General features: G+C 49.9%; 1 protein-coding gene across 2 annotated transcripts in view; it reads left to right on the forward strand.

The window, feature by feature from the left end:
• ZC3H14 (zinc finger CCCH-type containing 14) overlaps window positions 1-23,062 on the forward strand; it is a 437,675-nt gene that overhangs the window by 304,186 nt on the left and 110,427 nt on the right. For both annotated transcript variants that reach the window (XM_069637953.1, XM_069637954.1), the window contains exons 11-12: window positions 6,883-7,042; window positions 15,432-15,649. In XM_069637953.1, the coding sequence (XP_069494054.1) occupies window positions 6,883-7,042; window positions 15,432-15,649 (378 nt within the window). The remainder of the gene's footprint in view (window positions 1-6,882; window positions 7,043-15,431; window positions 15,650-23,062) is intronic.

Raw genomic sequence — 23,062 nt, forward strand, 5'->3', positions numbered from 1 at the left:
CCGCCAAGGAGGGAATCCTCTTTTCAGCCCATCGTCATGGCCACCATGATGGAAGAAGCGAGTGGGGGCACGGTAGCCTCCTCGAGCTCGGAGTCAGCCTCAGAGGAGGAACTGACCGAGGCCGTGAGGAATCTCGAAGTCCAATTCGAGAAGGTTCGATCCCGTAAGGAAGATCCTCGGGAGATAACCGAGGAAGACGATGATGGCGAGGAAGAGCAACCTTCCCTTCCGGCGCAGCCGGAACCTAGGCCTCAGGATAGCTCGGCGGCCATTTTGTCTGCGATCCAGTCCTTATGCTCTGAGATAAGGACGAGATTACCACGGCCCAGGCCGGAGGACCCGCAACCTGGCCCGTCGGGAAGTCCTCAGAACAAACGACGGAGGACCCAACCCTCTCCTCCACTCGCCCCCGTAAGGCCTGCAGTTCCCTCCTCATCCTCCCACGAGTCGGGAGAGGACGGTGCGGTGGGCTCGACGACGGGTTCTGAGGGCGACGGAACGGGTCTCCCGTCGCACGGGCCTCTCCGCCCGACAAGATTGGCTCATTCCACGCCATGATCGCCAGGGCGTCCGAATTGTTCCAGCTCTGCCCCGAGGAGCAGAAAAAGGAAGGTTTCCTCTATCAGCGCCGGGAGGCCAAGAGGAAGACTGTCATCGCGGTGCCTCTAATCGATGACATCTGAGAGGAGGGCCTGTCGGTACTCAAGAACCCCTCCACGGCACCAGCCAAATGGGACCGGTACGAGAAGAAATACCGGGTCCCCGAGAACGCTCCCCTGTGCCTCAGGGCCCAGCCAACGCCAGACTCGGTCGTCTCGGCGGCGGCGAAGAAGAAAGCGGCGGGGTCAGGAGCCTCAACGTCGAATTCCCCTCCAGACGGCGAGGGTAGGAAGTTGGACGCCATGGGGCGACGGGTCATTTCATCGGCGGCGACGGCGATCAAAGCGGCCAACGCCCTGGCGATCGTGGCCCGTTACGACAGGGAGCTCTGGTTTAAGCTGGCCCCCATATTGGACTTCCTACAGGACGACAAGAGGTCCGAGGCCCTGGAAATACTTCAAGAAGGCGAGGTGGCATCGGACCACGCCATAACGGTGGCAACCGATATTGCCGATACCGGGTTCCGCCAGCTGGGCAACGGAGTCTGCCTACGACGACGGGGTTGGCTCCGGGCGACCGACTTCCGTCAGGACGTCCAGACCAGGGTGTTGGACATGCCGTTCGACGGCAGCAACTTGTTCGGGAAGGCGGTGGACGAATCCCTCCAAGCCATAAAGACGGACACGGAGACGGCCCGCGCCCTAGGAGCCCTTCAGCAACGACGGCCCTATCGGAGCTCCGGAGGCAGACAGGGGGCCTCCAAGGGATCCAGCGGTGGCACGTCGTCCTACCGCCAGGCGGCACGCTCCTCGTCTCAGGAGGCCTACAGGGGTCGCGGCAAGCAGGGAGCGCCTCGCCGCCGTCGGCAAGGTGGCCAGGGCGGCAAGGCCACCACCTCCAAGCAGGACTGAACCGGCCGTGACCTCGGGCCCCCACCGAAGCACCCCGGTGGGAGGCCGGCTGACGAATTTCGTCGGCGTGTGGAAGTCCATTTCCACCGACCGTTGGGTGCTGGATACCCTGGCAAGAGGACACTCTATCGAATTCCTGAAGAAGTGCCCTCACGTTCCAGCTGTGGCCAGGAAGGAAAATCACGTCCCGCAACTGCTGTTGGAAGTACGGGCGATGCTCAGGAAAGGCGCCATCGAGCTCGTCCTGAAGAGGCTCCGGGGCTCTGGAGTGTACTCAAGGTACTTCCTCGTCAGGAAGAAGACGGGCGGCTGGCGCCCCATCCTGGACCTTCGTCGTTTGAACAAATACATCAGGTCACAAAAATTCAGGATGGTCACCCTCCAGCACGTGCTGGGACAGCTGGAGGAAGGCGACTTCCTATCGTCGTTGGACCTGGAGGATGCATACTTCCACGTTCCCATCCTCAAAAGTCACAGAGTTCCTCAGGTTCGTCGTCCAGGGACGCCACTACCAATTCAGAGCACTGCCGTTCAGATTGAAGTTGGCCCCCAGGGTCTTTACCAAGTGCCTAGCACCTGTGGCGGCGCGGCTGCGCCTGCAGGGGATTCACGTCTACCCCTACCTGGACGACTGGCTCATCCGCTCAAGGACGAGGGAACTCGCCGTCGAACACACTGCGAGGACCGTCCAGCTACTCACAGACCTGGGATTCGCCATAAATTACCCGAAGTCCCACCTGGTGCCGTCGCAGGTGGCCCTGTTTCTGGGAGCGAAGCTAGATACAGTGAGGCGCCTGGCGGCACCGTCGGAAGAACGGACGAAGACCATTCTGGGCAAAGTGCAGCGCCTGCTAGCCACGGACGTGGCCAGGGTGAGGTCCATCAAGTCCCCTCCTGGGGATGATGTCCTCTTGCATCTACCTGGTGCGCCTCTGCAGACTACGGATGCGCCCCCTTCAAGAATTTCTCGACGCCCGTTGGATGCAGGCGACGGGCACCTTCGAAGACAGGGTCCCCCTCAACGAGGTGTTCCGGCAGGCGATTCAGTGGTGGGGCGTTCGAGCGCACCTCACGGCGGGCAAGGACTTTCAGACGCCTGCGTACCAGGAGACGGTGATGACGGACGCCTCCCTGGAAGGTTGGGGCGCCCACACCGGAGATCTCCACACAAGAGGCCTCTGGCTCCCGGAGGAGAAGCTCCTGCACATCAACATCCTGGAACTCCGAGCCGTGTTCTGGGCTCTCAAATCGTTCCTCCCGTCGCTCAAGGGCAAGGTGGTGCGGATCTTCACGGACAACACCACGACAATGTTTTACATATGGAAGCAGGGAGGCACCAGATCCCCAGCCCTATCCAAGGAGGCACAGGATCTGTGGCACTGGGCGGTCGCCCAGGGGATGTTCCTTGTTCCCTTCCACCTGGCAGGAGAAAGAAATACCATCGCCGACTCGCTCAGCAGGGAGCTCCGCGCGTGTCACTAGTGGGAACTGCGCCAGGATCAGGTGGATCAACTCTTCCGACAATGGGGCAAACCCCAAATAGACCTGTTTGCAACAGCGACAAACTCGAAGTGCCAGAGGTTCGCCAGCAGGTTTCCCCAGCCGAGAAGCATGGGCGATGCGTTCTCATTCCCCTGGGTCGGCCTATACCTGTATGCGTTCCCTCCGTTGCCGTTGCTGTTTCGACTCAACCAGCTCAAGAGGTCCCGGTGCAGGATGATCCTCGTCGCACCGGCGTGGCCGAGGCAGATCTGGTTCCCGGACCTTCTGGACTTGTCAACGTCCCCTCCCATTAAGCTGTCGGCGGACGCGGATCTTCTCTCCAGAGAAGGAGGCGCCATCTTCCACCACGACCCGGCGTCGCTGAACCTGCAGGCTTGGCTCCTGCAGCGCTAGAGTTTGGAGGGTACGATTTACCGGCCAACTGCAGAGAGGTTCTTGCAAAGGCCAGGGCGTCCTCGACTCTCAAATGCTACGGTCACAAGTGGAAGAGGTTCTCTATCTGGTGCCGAGCACAGAAGATCAACCCCCTACGGATTACAGCCCCTCAAGTGCTGCCGTACCTGCTACCGCTGGCAAAGGCTGGGCTAGCCCATGCCTCCATTAAGATTCATCTGGCGGCGATCTCCAGATATACCAGAACCACAGGACGGACGTCCCTGTGGTCCCATCGACTGGTAAAAGAGTTTATGAAAGGACTGTTCCGGTCGTTCCCGCCGGTGAAGGCCCCGGCTCCGGCGTGGGAACTTAAAGTGATGCTGACCAGGCTCATGGGGCCCCCATTCGAGCCGATGCACTCCGCACCAATGAAGTTTGTGTCGTGGAAGACTGCATTCCTGGTGGCCATTACCTCCGCACGACGAGTGGGAGAGATCCAGGCCCTATCCTGCAAAGCACCGTACTTGACTTTCCATGCCTCGAGAGTGGTGCTTAGGACACACCCCTCCTTTATGCCCAAGGTGCTGTCGGACTTCCATCTTAACAAGCCCCTAGTGTTACCTGTTTTCTTCCCGTCTCCTTCGTCGCCGGCCGAGAGGACTTTGCACTCGCTGGATGTGGCTAGAGCGCTGAAGTTCTACGTGGACCGCACAAAGAGTTTTCGGAGGACATCACAGCTATTCGTGAACTTTGGACCTGTGAATCAAGGGAAGGCTCTCTCGAAGTCTTCTATTTCCAGATGGCCCTCCGGCTGCCTCATGCACTGCCACCGGTTGGCTAACCGACCGCTGCCAGGCCGTCCGAGAGCCCATTCGACCAGAGCGTTCGCTGCTACTACGGCGTTCCTATCTGGTGTGCCCCAGCTGGACATCTGCAGGGCTGCTACGTGGAGGTCGACGCACACCTTCACGAGATTCTACTGCGTCGATCGGGATTCCAGAGAGGAGTCCAGGGTCGGCCAAGCAGTGCTGCGCAACCTGTTCGCTTAAGGTGAGCCTGGTGAGGAGGTAAGAGATGCTTAATGTTGAGTTTTTGTATTGCTTGAGCCTTTTGCCACCTCCCGTGGTTGTGCATGTGTGTACTGCTATGTATTCTTATATTCATGAGCATGTGAATCTATGCCAGACCCCATGCTGGAGAAGGAACAAGTTACTTACCTGTAACTGTTGTTCTCCAGCATGGGTCTGGCATGGATTCACATGCGAACCCTCCCGCCTACCCCTCTGCGGCTCTTCACTAGGTCATACTGCCACTTCACGTGCTACCAAATCTGAAGATGGCTGCCAGAGTCAGTATGACGCAGAGATCAGTGATTGGTTACTACTACTACGAAAGACAGATCAGAAACGAAACTGATACTGATTTTTCTTTACCGAGGATTCCCAGCCTGACGACGGGGAATATTCATGAGCATGTGAATCCATGCCAGACCCATGCTGGAGAACAACGGTTACAGGTAAGTAACTTGTTCCTTCCCATCCAGGCACGCCGCTTCCTAAGGAAAAGGGAAAAGAACAGAAAAAAGGCATAGTAAGCATTCAGCAAATCTTCGCTTATTTTTAAAGACTGTACGATCTTCAAACGCTTACCTGAATCCCAGCCGCACTGGGGGAACTCTGTCTCCGGAACTTCTCATCCATCTGCAAGAGGGAAAAGACATTCCAGGTTAGCGTGGAAACATCTAGAAGCGCCACATACCGCGTTTACTCACCGCATTTCTACTTCATAACCGGCATCCACGCTGAAAACGTCGCGGCACCTAAAAGACACAGAAAAAGAACTTGGTTCAATACAAATACGAAAGGGTCGCATCGCGCATCGCTCTCGCTCACCTTCAGCGCTACTCATCTCAGCAGCACGTCGCCATCCCCGGACGCCGGCCATCATCTAAGGAAGGAAAGGAACGAAGTTAGAGAACTGTTCAAAAGACTCATTATACTTACCTGTCGGACTTTTGCCAGTGAAGTAACTAGGGAGCAACGAGCCTGCATCAATGAACGCGCCCCTGTGCTGAAAGCAGGACGGTGAGCACACTTTCCAAGAAAACAAGGTGAGCTGTGGGTCAAAGGGAATGGTTGGACCCCGGGGAAGAAGGGGTTCAAGAGCACAGAGACAGTAGGGAGTTAAACTCTACCAATCCTGTGTTTCAGGCCCAGTCTCCAGTCGAGTAGACTCCAGGGAAGGGTTCAAGGTCATAAGAGGTCCGAACAGGCTGAGTGACGTCCCCGTGGATACCAGGTGAGTGTTACAAAAACACATAGAACAGAGTTCTAAAAGTCTGAACTAATAAGAATGAATGCATGGAGAAAGGCTCCTCTCATTCAGGATAGAAAGGTGCAGCAGTCCAGCAAAAAAGTGCTGGGGGTATCACTAGGAGAGGGGATTAAGCATAAAAATGATAAATCTCCCTAACACCCTATACCCATGAACATTGGCTATTTCATCAGTTTTGATTACCCCAAGAGACTGGAAACTTTTCTGTTTGTTGGAACTACCATGAACACTTTACTTTACGGAAGGTATCTTTGCACAGTTGGTTTAAGTTGTTAGTTTTAAGGACAAAAGTAGGTTTCTGAGACACGACAGTGACCGGCTTTTTGGTTTTGGACATCCAGACAAATTCACTCGTTTTCTTTGAGCCAGGGAAACCGCTGCTGGTTTCAGGGATAGCGAGGCATTTGCCAACCCTTTCTTGATTAACAAATGTCTGTACTCAGCAATATGCCACCATTGTGTCTGAGCCTTACTTCTGCACCCTTACAGCGGAATGCCGGGTTCTCCCACAATAGTCGTCACTGGCCTCATAGGGGGTTTCCCCTCTCATGAGATCCACTGGCTGAATACCAACCCCAGGTGGACTATCGGGTAGCAGCTTCACCTGCCTGGCCTCATGGGAAGGGCCTCCCCCTATGGAAACAGTGACAACATCCTGGGATTCGTCACACATGCTTACCTACGGTCAAAAAGAGCAATGCTCAACAAAGAAGGTAAAGGCTTGCAATGAGTGTTCATGTCAATTTCAAATCTTTTCATACATAACCAAGTAGTATTCCTGATACAGCAATGAATGCTGTTAAAGGTCGGTATTTCTCTATTCAGTCCAGTAATGTTCATAGACTTTTTTGGGCTACTTTATGGGCTTTAAATAAATTCTGTTAACATCCCTAGTTAACTTGAAGTATGTATTGCTTTGTATGTTTTGGTGAAAAAAGCTCATCATGTATATATAATCTTATATTTGTGTACTTTTTTTTTTTCTACGTGTGACAGACTTCCAAAAAATAAATGATTGTGATTTTCCTGATCTGGTATATGCCATGACAAATGTTATCCACTTCACATAAAAAACTCATTACAATTCACTTGGGGGAGGGAGAGAAGCAGTGGCATCAGAGTGGCTTTAATGTTTCTGTGGTTTCTTTTTCCTGTGTAGAGCTTTGCGAAGTAGAGGCCCTACCCTTCGACAGCAGGTCTTTCGTATTGAAGAGACCAAAATTATCTGCGGAAATAACAGCACAGACGCAGTCTGTTGAAAAGATGACTGGGGACGAGGTACAGACATTAGCACGCCCTGGGCGCCTCATACAGAGCAGGTAAAACCAAAACAAATTGTGTGCATGTTGTACAGTCAAAGCAATCTAGTCTTTTAGTCAACTGTTAGGGCCAGGTAGCTAATTCTCTGTTTTCAAACTTGTTTGGATCTTTATTTTATATCTATTAATAGATACAATCTTGTTGAAGTGTTTTGTATGTATGTTTATTAAGTCTGAAAGATTATTCATGATGAAAGGTAATTGTGATGAATCCAATGGTGTCATCACTGTTTCCTTTGGGGCGGCTTCTGCCAATGTGGCTGTGGGACAGCAGCCGCTACCTGATCTTGACCCTCTGGGTGACACTATTGGATAAGACATGGTATCCCCCCTCTTCCTTTGAGTATGGTCCGTCCATGCCTCATTCTCATAAGTCTCCTCACTTTTCCCTTGAATCTACTAACTCAGCCGTAACATAACACCAGTTGGTTCACGCAGACGATGAGCCAAGTAATGCGGATCACGAAATGCCAGGAGTGCACGCTGCGTTGTTGTGGATGTGAGTGCCTGACTGCAGGCGGGACATTTAAACAGAAATCGGCTGTGTAGGAGAGCTTGAATGGAGGACGAGATTCCACTTAGTGCTCAGCGAGGAACTACCAGTGAAAGGCGAGGTTCCTGTAGCCATGCAGCTCAGAGGAGGGACCGGAAGAGGAAGACTGCCCAGTCTGGTAAGCTATGGGAATGCCGGAGTGAGGAAGACAGTATCCCGACGTGCAGCTGTATCGGGAAGGCGAACAGCGGTCAAGCGAGAAACGTGAGGGGGCGGGCTCCATACAGCAATCCACAGACAAGGTAACGGGACACCCGCAGGTCATTGGCGTTTTTCCGTGAAAGAGGCTATCCCTGTTGCAACAACCCAGTGAGTCCGCCTGAGGGAAGAAGGGACACTGAGCGATAGGGAGAATTTTCATTTCTGTGCCAATTCCCTTTAACCTTGGAGACCCCCCAGCTCTTTTGCTGGACTCTGGGCTTTTTAATTTTTACTCCTGAGTGAGTGGCACTTTTTTCTCGCTCACTTGTGTGTTTTCCTGACTATTATTTTCTGTGTTTCTTACTGTTTGATGGAGTCTGGTAAACTACATAGGCATCTGTTAGGTAAGAATTGGTGCAGTCACACTGTGTTAGACTACACAACACCTATCTGCTTGGTATTAGGTAACCCACTTTTTGTTATAGGTCTGTACTACACAAGTTGGTAGTGTGGCTGAGCATCCAGGCCTATATCAAGAGGGTTCCATGTCTTAAAATTGCGGCAAAAATGGCTGTGTTTACAAAATATCGCTGCAAAAATGCTGTGGTTTTGCCGCCACAATCATGTAAAGGATGCGGGGGCCACCCCCGCAACAACTGGACCCATTATACCATTTAAGAGGTGCGGGGGACACCCCCGCAACTCCTGCTCCCCTTAAATGGTATAACGGGGTACACCTTTACAAGGTCAAACCACAGCATTTCTGCCGCAATTTCTTTTACCGGTGACATTTTTGCCGCAATTTTATTACCTGATACCCTCGAGGGGTAAATGTGAGCTGTAGAGCTGTACAAATGAAATCCGTAAATACAAGTAACTGGCGCCCAGTTACCTCAGTGTTCGGTGCGCGGTACAAATAAAGAAACTAAAGAAACTAAACAAGTAACACTTATGCTCAAGGTTTCGGTTATAAATAGTTATTTATTTAACATCAATTTTTGAATACGCATTCTTTAAAAGGCAATTTGTTGTAACAATGTAAGTAGGCTTTAAAATGCCTTTTCAGAATCAAAACAAGTTAGTGGATAATCTTTGGATATGCTTCTTACACAATTCCTACACCTTGAGATGACTTCAATCAAGGACAGTAATGGCTTTTATATATCACACTAGTAAACTTTGCAGGTTCTGAGGTTTGTGGAAAGGAAAGGATTAGGGAAGTAAAAAGATTAGAGCAGTTTCTCAGTAAATGTGAGGACAACTAAATCCTCCAATGAAATCTACCACCTATGAGGGACAAACAATATCAAAGTCCATGGAGTTAGAAGAGTCTTCAGGGAGCCAGGACAGCCTAAGTAATTTGGGATACAGTCTGTGGATCTGATGCACTTCTTACATTAAAGTCTTGCACAAAGTTGGAGAGTTTGTTGAAAAATCACTTGTAGGGTCACAAGCTGTAAACTTGTGACAAGGGAGTTGGAATCAACTCAAAAAGAAGATAAGCCAATTTTATTCCGAACTGAGAAAAGCACGGCTTCAGGCAGTGAGGTAACTACCCCAAGCTTAAACAGTACCTCTGGTTAGAAGAGTGGCCCAGCTGGATTCTGTCTTGCTACAGCAGTGCAGACCCTTGTTTGTGAGCCTCAGTAGTGGGGACAAGAGGGAGGACGTCTGGAGGGCTCCTGGAGCGGTACTTGGGAGGTCATCGGCAGTTACGGGCTCTTTTCGGTTCAGCGGCACTTCGCTGTTTCAGCGCTTAGCAAACAGCACCGATGCGGATCACGGATGCCTGTTGGACTTCCTTTACTCCTTCGGTCCTGCACTCTTGTAAGGGAACTCTGGATCTGGAGGTCCTGCTTCTGGAGGGTCCTTGGGAGGCTCCTGGAGCTTCTAGCCAGATTTGTTACCGCTGCAGACATTTCACTCAACTATGGACACTCAACCCCTGGCATTGGGCTTCCGAAGCAACAGAGGGGCACAGCAAGTCGGGAATAGTGGTCCAGTGGAGTTCGTCTCAGGGTTAGTTGGTCCCCCGAACCCAATGGGAAATGTTGTTCTGTCTGGAGCTTCGGTGTCGAGGTGAAAAAGAAGGTTGGTATAGCAGCAGGGCTTCACTGGGTAATTCAAAGGTCCGGGAGGCTATGGCTTGATGTAGTTCTGCCCTCCGAATTGTCGGTTCTGAAGCTCTTCCCGCAGGGCATCCAGGCACTTCAGCACAGCAGCCACAGAAGGGCGCACAACTAGAGGAGACACCTGAGAACTCAGCAGAGATGGGCAGCTGCTACGTTTACACCAATCAAGGGCAGCACACGTGGCTGTGAAGAAAACTCTGCTCCTGGAAGGATCCTCTTCATGCAGGAGAGCAGCTACAGCAGGAGGAATGTTCTTAGGCCACAAGTCGACAACCTGCTCCAACTCGGGACAGCAAATGATGCACTGGAAAGGCCTTGTGCAAAGATTAACAGCCAACAGGATAGACCTGGGACACTTCTGATGGCTTCCGGGGGTAAGCTCCTTGTAAGGTGAGATTTTGTAAAGTCCAACTGGTGTGGGACTGTACAAGACATATCTGCTTGGTATTCGTGACCCAACTTTTAACATAGGCCTGTACTACACACCTTGGTAGAGTGGCTGAGCAGCCAGTCCTATCCTAGACGGGGTACTGTGAGCTGTAGAGCAGTACAATGAAATCAGTAGAGACAAGTAAACACACACTTAAAAAGTTATATTAACATTATTTATATACACAAAGCAAATGAATCACAGTATATTATGCAGCAACTAATAGTAACATCAAGTAGAATTTCAGAATCCAGTTATTTAAGTAGCAATAATGCATGTATGTAAATTCTTTTTGTACAAAAACATTTCCAGCACAAGCAGTGACGTCATTTAAGGTCAGTGATGCAATCTTCTTAGAAAAAGTTAGTTGAACAGTCATTAGTTCATTGAAAAATAATCCATGAGCTCAAGTGAGCCTACCTGAGGTGCACAAGCCGTTGGGCCTGCACAAGTGAATTGCAGTAATTCAAAAGGATAAAAAGGAGCACTTCCCAAGCTAGGAAGCACTAGTTTTGGCTAAAGTTGGTTAATCTCAAAGCCAACGCCCCACAGTACCTTAGAATTGGAGCAGATGTTCCAGCTGGCTTCCTTCTTGATGCAGCGATGCAGACCCTTGTTCCTTGACCTTAGTCGTGGTGACAGAAGGAAGGACGTCTGATCTGCTTCAACAGCAACACTCTCGAGAGGGGCTCTGCAGCAATGGATTCCACTGGTATCAGCGGCTCTTTGTGGTTTTAGTGCCTTTTTCTCAGTGCAAAAGAAGAATGAACTGCTCTGATTGGAGTTTCCTTGGTCCCTCGGTCTTGGGCTCTGGTGAGGGGACTCTGGATGAAGAATTCCTGCTTTCGGAGGTCCTTGAAGATGCCCACAAAGTTTTGCCCGCATTCGTTCTAGGGAAGACGTTGCACTGGTCAATGGTCCAGGTACCCTGGGTATTGGGAAATTGTAGCCCAGGAAAGTCACAGCGACTCAGTGGTTGGCCCAGTGCGAAGCAGGTCTTGAGGCTAGTTGGTCCCACCAGCCTAAGGGAGGAAGTTGTCCTTGGCAGAGCTTCCCTGTCAATGGGAAAACGAAGTCCAAACAGCTGCAAGTCTTCACTGTTGCTTGTGAGGTCCTGGAAGGTGCTGCTGGCGTCTCTTTGCGTCTTCTTTGGATTTGATGTTCCAGTGGTCGACTGCCTGTAGTCCCAAAACCCTCGCAAAATCCCATTCATTCACAGCACTAAGCTGTCAATCACACAAGGGGGTGGGAGGGTCGTCCTCTAAGACAGCCACCCACCCAGTTGGAACGGTTTTCGCCCAGGCATGCCTACAAATGAAGGCCAGTGACGTTTCGGGGTTTTCTCTCACTTCCTATCTTCCCAAACACACTCGACCCTGGGCTGACTTTTCGGGCTGAAGCCCGCCAAAGGCAAAGCACACAATGGACTCAAACCTGATCTAATCAACAGAGCAAAAGCCCAGAAGGAACTAACAAATGATAAATGGTGCAAAAAGGCCGGGCCATTTTGGTAAAATTGTCACCCACGGGTGCTGTTCTGCAGCTGAGAAATCAGCCTGCAGATGCAGATACATGGCACTAAAGGTAGTAAAGAAGAAACGACTGCCATCAGCCATTCAAGTTAGTTAGTGGAACAGAATACATGAGGAGTGGGATAAAGAGGTTACTATGCAACCCCCCAGCACTCCACATAAGTTGGTGCGTGCTGGACACACAAAGGAAAACGGTAAGTAAGACAAAAGTTGTCCTACTATTCTTGGGAACTGTAGTTCACACAAGAAAAGGTATTTAAACATTTGGAGGAGTCCAAAGGACTCCTCGGTCGCATTGCACAAAGGGTACTGTGTGTCACTATATAAAAAGGAGATGCCTATGGAGTTAACCAGACTCCATTAAAACATAAGGAACACACAATCTTGGTTAGAGGAAAAAGGCATGAGTGCATGGCAAAAAGGCCCACTTACTTCGGAGGTTAAAAATCAAAAAGGTCCCAGATTCCAGCAAACGGCTATGGGTCTATAAGGTTAAAGGGAATTAGCACAGAAACTGAAAATTCTCCCTAACACTTCTTGTGTAGGGGTCTGGGCTAATTGGTCCCACCAGTCCATGGGTCAAAGCACTGACGAAGGTCTTCCTGTGTCATTGCAAGTGAGGCAGAGCTTCAGCCGAATGTGGCTTTGGCAATGCTGGTTGTCTTTAGCGGCAGTCTTCCAGGTCTTCAGCATAGTGCTCCCCTTCTTCAGGGTCTTTGCTCCACATAGTCATCTGTGGAATGGCTGCCGGATTCTTCCTTTTTTTCCTAAATTTGGGGTGGAGGCTGCCCCAGTCCAGCAATAAGAAGCTTCTATTCAAACTGGCAAGGGCTGTCCAATAATGGGCAACTTCTTGACGAACATCTGGCCAGCAACTGACATCCTCGAGCTAGAATGTTCATTTGGGCAAGATGGGCCATTACCCCATATCCGTCCAGGCCGCAATCACCTACGCTTTGCCCAGGAATTGAAATTGGAAGCCTCAAGTGTGTATGCCTTACATGGCATTTCCTAACCTGAGAAGGCAGGAAGAAGGGCAGAGAAGAAGATGGCCAGAGAACAAGGCGAAATACTCATGGCACAGCCATTTTGAGTATGTGGTATTTAAAATGGCATTATGCGGTATAAAATCGTGCATGCTCTCAGAGGCTAAAAGTGTTCTGCAGACCCCCGTGAGTGTTTAGTGTGGAACAGACTTGCATATCCTGCTTTACGCAAAACTCCCCCTTGGGAAAGGGGATTGGGACGAAATAACGAACTCAGACACTACGTATTTTGTGGTTATATGTAGATAGGAGAGAAGAGGAATAGACATTCGATCAAACCAGCTCTGCCCACTTAAAGCCCCTCAAGAATTGGCTCCATCTTTTACCTGAAATTCCTCCACTTTAAGCCTGGTCTCTACCTTAAAACCCACGCTAGAATTTGGGTTCTTCATGTCCTCGCTGCTAAGCAGTTCCCAATTGTGTTTTTTTTTTTTAAATATCTTTACATTTCTTCTTCTTAAAAGAGCCTTTAGATTCCTGCTGAATCCTCCAACCTTGAGAAGAAGGCGTATCTTTCTGCAGCCACTAAATGCCCTACCAGGGAGATTGAAGGAACTGAAGTGTTACTTGAACTAACCCATTTACACTGCCTTGGTTTACTGGTTACTTCTTGTGTTGATGGTTCTTTCCACAGTACTTATGCCTTTTTTCCACGGCTCAAATCTTTAAATGTCTATGTATTTCTGTTAGTCTGCGAGAGTTCCCAGAAAACGACTCCTCGTCTGGAACAGTGCCTCATAGCCTTGCCTTCCTAATTGACAAGTCTCCCCTCCCCCACACCCCTTGCTTGAAATGGTTGCGGTTTGCTGAATATGATGATCTCCCTCCCAAGCTAGAGTCTCAGCCGGTAGCTTGCGTGCATTGTACTGCCGCTTCACAAGCAGGCTGCCAACCTGCTCACAGGACTGCCTTAAGTGATGTGAGAAATCGAGGGGGACTGCAACAATGGTGTGTGGCCTAAGTGATGGGTGTGGCCTGAAGTGTCACCGGCACAGGCCAATGTTAAGTTAAGTTAAAGGTACTTATATAGCGCACTGTCACCAACGGAATTGGTTCCCAGGCGCCCTGGCGGATCTGTAAACAGGAAGGACGGGTAGGGTTAGTTGGGAGGAGGGGAGCATGAGATTGGGAGAAGTGATGTACTGTTGGCAGCTTCAGCTCGGTGTACACCGGGTGCTGGGCTTTGGTGCTAGTATCAGATCGGGCGAGACCTTGAGTGCTGTGGGTGATGTTTATGTGTTGTTGTGGTAAAGTGTGTGCAGATTGCTGGTAGAGCGATGGTTGTGTGGCTTTGTGTGGTTTAAGTATGCAGAAGATTGAGGGTTGGGTTAGTGGGGTCTGTATCCCGATTCAGGTACTTCTGATTCCGTTAGAATTGTATCCCTGTGGGTTGGGTTCATGCTGGTTCCTTGTGGGCCGAATCGCTTTGTTGGTGCTGTGCTGACCCCGCTGTATCATAGTGAGTATTGTTTGTATTGATAGGTGCGTCTGAACCTTTTCATCGGGCGTGGGACTGGGTTGGTAGTATCTATTCTCTTGTTATCTAGTGTGACACTGTCAGTTGAGGTTTTGAATGGTTCAGGGTCGGAATGGTGTTGATGTGGCGTTCTAGTGCATGTCTTTGTGAGCCTGTGTATTCAGTCGTTTGTTTCCTCCGGTCATGACTGTCTTTCCATTGGTTGTTTGGTTTCTGTGGGGTGAACATCCATGGATCTGAAAATCCAAATGGATAACAAAGAATATTGCTTGGTTGCTACCAGTTTGGTTTTGTAATTGTCCTGCACTGTGGATTCAAACACAAGCCCTGCCGGTGATAAGCCAGTGTTGCATTGCACTGTGCTATTTTATTTGTGCTCAATTTCTTTTGTATCATTCAATCACTTCTTGACACGGCTTTATGTGTTAAGCAGTTAATTGAATAAAACAGAAATTAATCACAAATGAAATAGCACAGTGCAATGTGACACTGGCTTGTCACTGGCAGGGCTCTGGTTCGAATCCCCAGCTTTTTATTTTATTGTCCTCTGCTGGGGATTCGAACAAGTGCAATATGTTTGCCTTGTAAGCAAGACAATCAGCACAACACACGTTCAAATCGCGGTACCGGCGTTATGTATTGAGCGTGTTATATAACAATAGATATATTAGTTGGATTTAAAAATGTGTACCTAAAAAAAGAAACCATATTCAATCATCAAAATATGTGATGCATTTCAAGTAATGTTTATACTCTCATAAGTGATTTTTGGTTCCAATTTCTGTTTGTGTGTAGACTCCTGTCTCTCGTTCTCCTTCTGGTCAAACACACAAGCATAATACTCACCCTTGCAGTGAAGTGGACTGCCCTCTAGTCAGGCACCCGTAGATCTCCCAAAATCGTTTTATGGCTCTAAGTGGTGGGAACGTGAGGGTCAGTTGCCATGTTCTGCAGGCAGCCATGCTCTTTTTGTTGTGCTACTGCTGAAAAGGTGAATCCTGAATCGATTTGCATGATTTGTGAGTGCTACAATGGAAAATTAAAACACAATGGCTAAACATGTATTTATCTTGTTTAGAGTGACCCCGCAGTCTGACAAGCCTACAAGCCCCAAGTTCATAGTTACGCTGGACGGCGTGCCCAGCCCACCTGGGTACGTGTCTGATCAAGAGGAGCCAATGGATTATATTGAAGAAGGGGGACAAGGCCCAAAACAGAATGGCACAGTTCTGGATAAGAAAATAAAGAAATTGCAAGTGCAGCAGAGGATTTCACGACACACTGGTACTTCTGATGGTGAGTCTCTTTTGGATGCCCATTTTGCAAGGCATCTAATGAGGTGGAAACTATGTATCGTTAGTGCTTTGTTTAAAATCTTTTCCATCTGCCATATGAGTCGAGAAGCTTAAACAGGAACTCTGTCTTGACGTCTGCCCCACCACCTTGGCAATTTCTATTACAGTCTTGATTGTTGGGTAAGAATTGATATAGTCCCAGTCTGGGAGACTACACAACACTTATCTGCTTGGTATTAGGTAACCCACCTTTTAGTATAGGCCTGTAATACACAAGTTGGTAGTGTGACTGAGCAGCCAGGCCTATCTCAAGAGGGTTAAATGTGAGCTGTGCAGCTGTAGCAATGACATTTGCTTACACAAGTATCCAAATAACACACTCAAGGTTTCAGTTATAAATATTTATTTATTTAACACACATTTTTAAATAAGCATTCTTTAAAAATGGCAATTTCTCCAGCATGGGGTCTGGCATGGATTCACATGCTCATGAATATTGCCCGTCGTCAGGCTGGGAATCCTCGGTAAAGAAAAATCATTTTCAGTTTCACTTCTGAACTGTCTTTCTCCTAACAACCAATCACTGGTCTCTGGGCCATACTGCCCCCAGCCAATGACTGCCCTCTACCTAAGCCCCTCCTCTGGCAGCCATCTTCAGATTCTGACCGCACGTTAGAGTGGTGGGAGTCCTTGTGATTAGCTCTCGGGCTTTTTACTGCGTTTTGCGCTTTTTCTTAGTTTTCTCTATTTTTTCGGGCAATCGAGCCTCAAGCTCCATCGATCCATCATCCAAATAGCAGGAACCCGTTTTTCAGAACTTTCCAAGCCACTCGAGGGTGATTTATCGTCCAGTTCCCTTCTTGGAGGATTCCGGAAGATTCTTTGAGGCCTACTCCGTGTGGACATGGCTGAAGATAAAGGAGACTCAACGCCTATGTTCAGGATCTACCCTGGATGTGGACTACGGAACATTTTCCTGTACGATGGGCACTCCCTGTGCCTTTACTGCCTACATTACGACCAAACGCACGTGGAGGAGACCTGTGGGTTCTGCAGGGATATGGTGCCTCGCACCATGAAGGACCGTTGCAAGCATCCCTCAGAGTGGCTCCAGACGAAGATGCCCGGGCAGCAAGCCTCACCCAGCAAGAGGAAATCTGAGCAGTCTTCTAAGACCTTGGAGGGCGCTCCAGCGACGGGGGCCCAACATATGCAAAACACAGCGGGCACCAGGAGCGCCATTGGGATGGGCTTCTCGGCGGCCAGGTCGGGAACGGCACCCTCGACCACGAGCCAACGCTCCGGGTCAGTGAAGAAGAGAAAGTCGGACCATCCGGGTAAACTTTTGGAGAAGTCCCAGCCGACTCTGACAGAGAAAGCCAAGGGGCAGCGGGGTGCTGACACTCCCCCCACGGTGAAGGCCTCAAGCGCGCCCAAGGTCGTAAAGGCCCAGGTTCACCAGGCGAAGTCCTCCCTGGAAGGAGTGGTGGCGTCCCTAGTGAAGGCCACGGATGCGGACTCACTGGAGGTGGCCCCTAAAACGAGAGTTTCCTTGCCTGCTCGGAGGGAATCGTCTTTTTTACCCATTGAGAAGACACCAGTGAAGATTATGCCGATCATCTCCCTTAGACCGTCCCGCTGTTCGAGCAGAAGGGTGGGACGGGCGGTAGTCCTGCAGGTCTTGGACATCTCCGAGGAGGAGCTTTCTGGTCGGAAGGCCGTACTGGAAAAGAAGTTTGTCGAGGCAAAGTCCTATGGGAAGGACCCTGGTGAAGCGGATGTGCAGAGCGGCGAGGAAACAGACGAGGAGCAGTAGCGCGGTGAGGAGCCAGAGGACATCACGCCACTGCCACCGCTTTCATTGCAATCACCACAACAACCTCCACCACCACCAGCGGACGTGTCGGCGGACATCCTACAGGCACTGCACACCTTGTGTTCAGAGATCCGGACAAGGATGCCCCTGTCGCCGGCGGGAGATCCTGCGGCACCTGGGCCATCTGGGAACCCCCTGTCAAGAGAAGGAGAGTACATCCTCCACCTCCTTGCCATCCTTCTGGAGCTACGGGCCGTGTTTTGGGTCCTTAAGTCTTTTCTTCCATCCCTCAAGGGCAAGGTGGTGCACCAGATCCCCGGCACTCTCCAAAGAGCCGCAGGACCTATGGCGATGGGCCGTTGCCCAGATGATATTCCTTGCCCCATTTCATCTGGCAGGATTGAAGAACACTGTGGCCGACTCTCTCAGGAGGGAACTGCGCTCGTGCCACGAGTGGGAGCTTCGACAGGACCAAGTGGATCTTCTATTCCGACGATGGGGCAGTCCCCAGATCGATCTGTTTGTGACGGCGATGAACACCAAGTGCCGGAGGTTCGCCAGCAGGTTTCCCCAGCCGGGGAGCATGGGGGATGCATTCTCCTTCCCCTGGGACGGCCTGTTCCTCTATGCGTTCCCCCTGTTGCCGTTGCTTCTGTGACTCATCAATCAACTCAGATGGTCCCGGTGCAGGATGATCCTCATCGCACCGGCGTGGCTGAGGCAGATATGGACCCGGACCTTCTGGAGATGTCGGCGTCCCCTCCAGTCAAGTCTCCGGTGGGCACAGATCTTCTTGCCAGGGAAAGAGGTGTGATTCTGCACCACGACTCGGGGTCGCTGAATTTGCAGGCCTGGCTCCTGCAGCGCTAGAGTTTGGTGGATACGATCTTCTGGCGGACTGCAGGGAAGTGCTTGCCAAGGCCAGGGCTTCGTCTACGCAGAAATGCTACGGACAAAAGTGGAAGAGGTTTGCCATCTGGTGCTGCGCACAGAAACCCTACTCTCTACGGATTATGGCTCCGCAGGTACTGCCGTATTTACTGTTGCTGGCCAAGGCTGGGTTGGCTCATGCTTCCATCAAGATTCATCTGGCGGCTATCTCCCGCTACACCAGAACTCCGGGGCGGTCGTCGTTATGGTCACACCGCCTGGTCAAGGTCTGTTCATTCGCGCCGGTGAAGGTTCCAGCCCCAGCGTGGGAGCTCAATGTGTTGCTGACTAGGCTCATGGGTTCCACGTTCGAACCTATGCATTCGACACCACTGAAGTTTTTATCGTGGAAAACAGCGTTTCTTGTGGCCATCACCTCTGCACGACAAGTGGGAGAGATTCAGGCCCTCTCTTGTAAACCACCCTACTTGACATTCCACGAGACAAGGGTGGTGCTGCAGACGCACCCCATCATCATGCCCAAGGTGCCGTTGGACTTCCATCTCAACGAGCCCTTGGTGTTACCTGTTTTTTTTCCCCATCGCCTTCGTCGCCGGCTGAGAGGACTTTGCATTTGCTGGATATGGCTAGAGCGCTGAAGTTGTACGTGGATCGCACAAAGTGTTTTCGGAAGACATCACAGCTGTTTGTGAACTTTGAACCTGTGAACCAAGGGAAGGCCCTCTGCAAGGCTTCCATTTCCAGGTGGCTCTCCGGCTGCATCACCCATTGTCACTGGTTGGCGAACCGACCGTTGCCTGGCCGTCCGAGAGCCCATTCGACCAGAGCGATCGCTGCAACTATGGCGTTCCTGTCTGGTGTGCCCCTGCTGGACATCTGCAGGGCTGCTAGGTGGAGGTCGACGCACACCTTCATGAAAATGTACTTCGTCGACTGGGATTCCAGGGAGGAGTCCAGAGTTGGCCAAGCAGTGCTGCACAACCTGTTCGCTTGAAGGTGTGCCTGGTGAGGAGGTAAGAGATGCTTAATGTTGAGATGTTGATATATTTAATGTTGAGCCTTGCCACCTCCCGTGGTTGTGCATTAGTGTACTGCTATGTAATCCTTATTCATGAGCATGTGAATCCATGCCAGACCCCGTGCTGGAGAAGGAACAAGTTACTTACCTGTAACTGTTGTTCTCCAGCATGGGTCTGCCATGGTTTCACATGCGAACCCTTCCACCTACCCCTCTGCGGCTCTTTTCTTGGTCCTACTGCTACTTTATGTGCTACCAAATCTGAAGATGGCTGCCAGAGGAGGGGCTTAGAGGGCAGTCATTGGCTGGGGGCAGTATGACCCAGGGTCCAGTGATTGGTTGTTAGGAGAAAGACAGTTCAGAAGTGAAACTGAGTTTTTCTTTACCAAGGATTCCCAGCCTGACGACCAGGAATATTCATGAGCATGTGAATCCATGTCAGACTGATGCTGGAGAACAACAGTTACAGGTAAGTAACTTGTTACTTATGTAACAATCAAAATATACTTTCAAAATACTTTTCAGGATCAGCATAAGCTAGTGGATACTCTTTAGAGATGCTTTTTACACACTTTCTACACCCTGCAGTGACTTCATTCACAAGGACAATAATGGCATTTATATAACACACTAGTTACACTTTGCAAAGTCGTAGGTTGCAGAAAGGAAAGGTTAAAGGACGAAAAAAGGTTCAACAGGTTCTCAGAATAGGTGAGGACAATTAAATCTTCTAATTAGATCTAGACAAGCCTTTACCAGCAATAAGTCTTAAACCAGTTACTACTTATGAGGGACAGAAATATCAAAGTCAATGGGCTAGAAGAGTCTGCAGCGAGCCAGAACAGCCAAAGTCAATTGGAGAACAGTCTATGGAGACTGAGGCCCTTCTTAGATAGAAATGTCTTGCACAAAGTTAGAGTTTGTAGAAAATCCCTTGTAGGGTCACAAGCTGTAAGCATGTGAAAAGGAGAGTTGCTCAAAAGCAGCCAATGCAAAACTCAACTCAGAAGAGCACATCCAAAAGACAATGAGTTAAGTACCCTGAGTCTAAACCGTACCGCTGGTTTGAAGAAGAGTGGTCCAGCTGGATTCTGTCTTGTTGCAGCGGTGCAGACCCCGAGTTCCTGACCCTGAGTCGTGGGTTCAAAAGAGAGGACGTCTATAGGGCTCCTGCGGCAGCAGTTTGGAAGTCACCGGCAGCTAAAGGCTCTTTTCGGATCAGCAGCACTTTGCGGTTTCAGTGCTCACTAAACAGCACCGTTGAGGATCTCGGATACCGTTTGGGCTTCCTTCACTCCTTGAGTCCTGCACTCTGGTGAGGGGGCTCGAGGTCTGGTTATTCTGCTTCTGGAGCTTCCTTAGGAGACTCCTGGAGCTTCTAGCCGATTTCAGACATTGCACTCGACTACAGATTTCTCGATCCCTGGCACTTGGTTCTTGCAGCAACGAAGAAGTACAGCCAATCAGTGAAGATGGTCCAGTGGAGTTCGTCTTGGGGTTAGCTGGTCCCACTAACCCACGGGAAGAAGTCGTCCATTCTGCAGCTTATCTTGTCAATTAGAAAAAGTTTCAGTACAGCAGCAGGGCTTCACCGGGCAATTGAAAGGTCCAGGAGGATGCAGCAAGCTTCGTTCACGGTTTCTTCGTCTGGTATTCCTCCCAGTGGTCGACTCTGCCTCTAGTCCCAAACCCTCGCCTTTTAAGTAGGTTTCTCCCATTCATGCACAGTCTAGGCTGTCAATCAAACAGCAGGGTGGCTGTCCTGAAGGACTAGTTGCATTCATGCACTCATAGAGACAAAGGATAAGGGGAGTTTCAGGAACTTCCCTCACATCCTGCCTTGCCAGACACACTGGAGCCAGATGCGGGAGCCCGCCAAAGGCAAAATGAAGAAAGGGCTCAAATCTGCCTTGACGCACAGAGTAAAACCCAAGAAAGTCCTCACAAACAAAAAATGGTGAAAAAAGAAGACCATGGCCATTTTGACACAATGGTCACCCATGAGTGCTATACTGCAGCGCAGGGTTCAGCCTGCGGTAGAAAAAGCACAATCGTAGGAAAATTAAACCACTGCCACCAGCCATTTAAAGTAGCGAGGGTAACAATGTTACATGAGTAAGTAGGAAAAGGGGCTACTAAGTAACCCCCCAGCACTCCGCATAAAATGGGGTGTGCTGGACCTACAAAGGGAAAAGGTAAATGAAGTCAATTTCACTTACTATTCTTGGGAACTGTAGTTCACACAAGAAAAGGGTATTTTAACCTTATGAGAATCTTAAAGGAACTCTGATACTGCACTCCAAAAACCAGTAAAACACATCATCCAAATTAGGTCAAAGTACATGAGAGAGTGAGAAAAAGGTCTCGCTCACTCCCGCGTTAAAATTAAAAAGCCCTAAAGTCCAGCAAAAGAGTTGGGGGTATCTAAGGTTGAAGGGAATTAGCACAGAAATGAGAAATCTCCTGAACAATGATAGCAATTGAAGCACAAGTATTCTCTGTTATTAGGAAGCCTATCAACCCCAAACCCCTGCATACAGGCTCACACTAGAATCATTTAGATAAAACCTATCTCACCCGGAGAGTGTTTGAAGATACTACCAAGGACCTTCTTGCCAGAGCTGGAATTGGAGGGAAGCTGAGCATCACAGGAGGTAATCACTTTGAATTCCAAGTATGTATACGCCAATGGCTTTGTTGTATCATCTATGCAAATCCTGACACCCTCCCAGCTCCCTTACCCCAGCCTTATTTCTGTGGCTGTTTTTCTTTTGATGCACTTCCAATTTTAACTAGTGCAGTGGGGTCCGTCGGATCACAGGGGCGGTGAGGGAAGGGGGAAGTCCAGGCTTGGTTTTGCTTTCCATTGAAGGGAGTTTGTCATTTTATTTCCTGTCTGTACTTTTAAATGTATCAAATATATGCAATATAATAGAGCATAGGGTCTTCATTTGTCATTTATTTATTTGTAAAGCGCAGCCAGGCCCGGGGGCATATGGGCGCGTAAGTTAGATCTGGTTACAGTTACAATAAAAAGCAGTCAACAGTAGTTACGTTACAGTTACAGAAGGTACAAACATAGTGTTGCAAGTGCGTACAAATATACTTAAATTACATGGTGTGCTGGCATCAGTCTAGCGTGCTAGGATCCGGAGGATAGGCTGTCAAGGAGTCCACATTGTGAAGCCAGCACCTCGTGTTATGTTTGAACAGGTTGAATGAGGATTCTGCACGCAAGGGCGCGGGGATAGTGTTCCATAATTTGGAAGCTTGAACAGGGAAGCTAGCTCCACCTGAGTTATGAAGTTTGAATCGCGGTATGGTCATGGTATTAGTTTGTGCTGCCCTGAGTGGTCTTGAGGAGGTGTGGGGTGTAAGTTGGTTTGTAAGGTATGCTGGGGCAAGGTTGGCCCTGACTTTGTGTATGAGGGCCAATGATTTAAGAGCTATTCTGTGCTCGACGGGGAGCCAGCGTAGTTTACGTCTGGTCTCGGATATGTGTGCTTTTTTGGGGATGTTGAGGGCAGCCCTGATGGCATTGTTTTGGACTACTTGCAATTTGTTGATGTTTTTGTGACTAGTGCCCAGGTAAAGGGCATTGCAGTAGTCTAATTTGGATAGGACTAGTGCTCTGGCAAGAGTAATGCAATTGGGTGTGGAGATGAACGGTCTACATGCCGTGATCAGCT

This window comes from Ambystoma mexicanum, chromosome 14 (genome assembly GCF_040938575.1).
Source record: "Ambystoma mexicanum isolate Mex_15411 chromosome 14, UKY_AmexF1_1, whole genome shotgun sequence".
Classification (NCBI taxonomy): Eukaryota; Metazoa; Chordata; class Amphibia; order Caudata; family Ambystomatidae; genus Ambystoma; species Ambystoma mexicanum.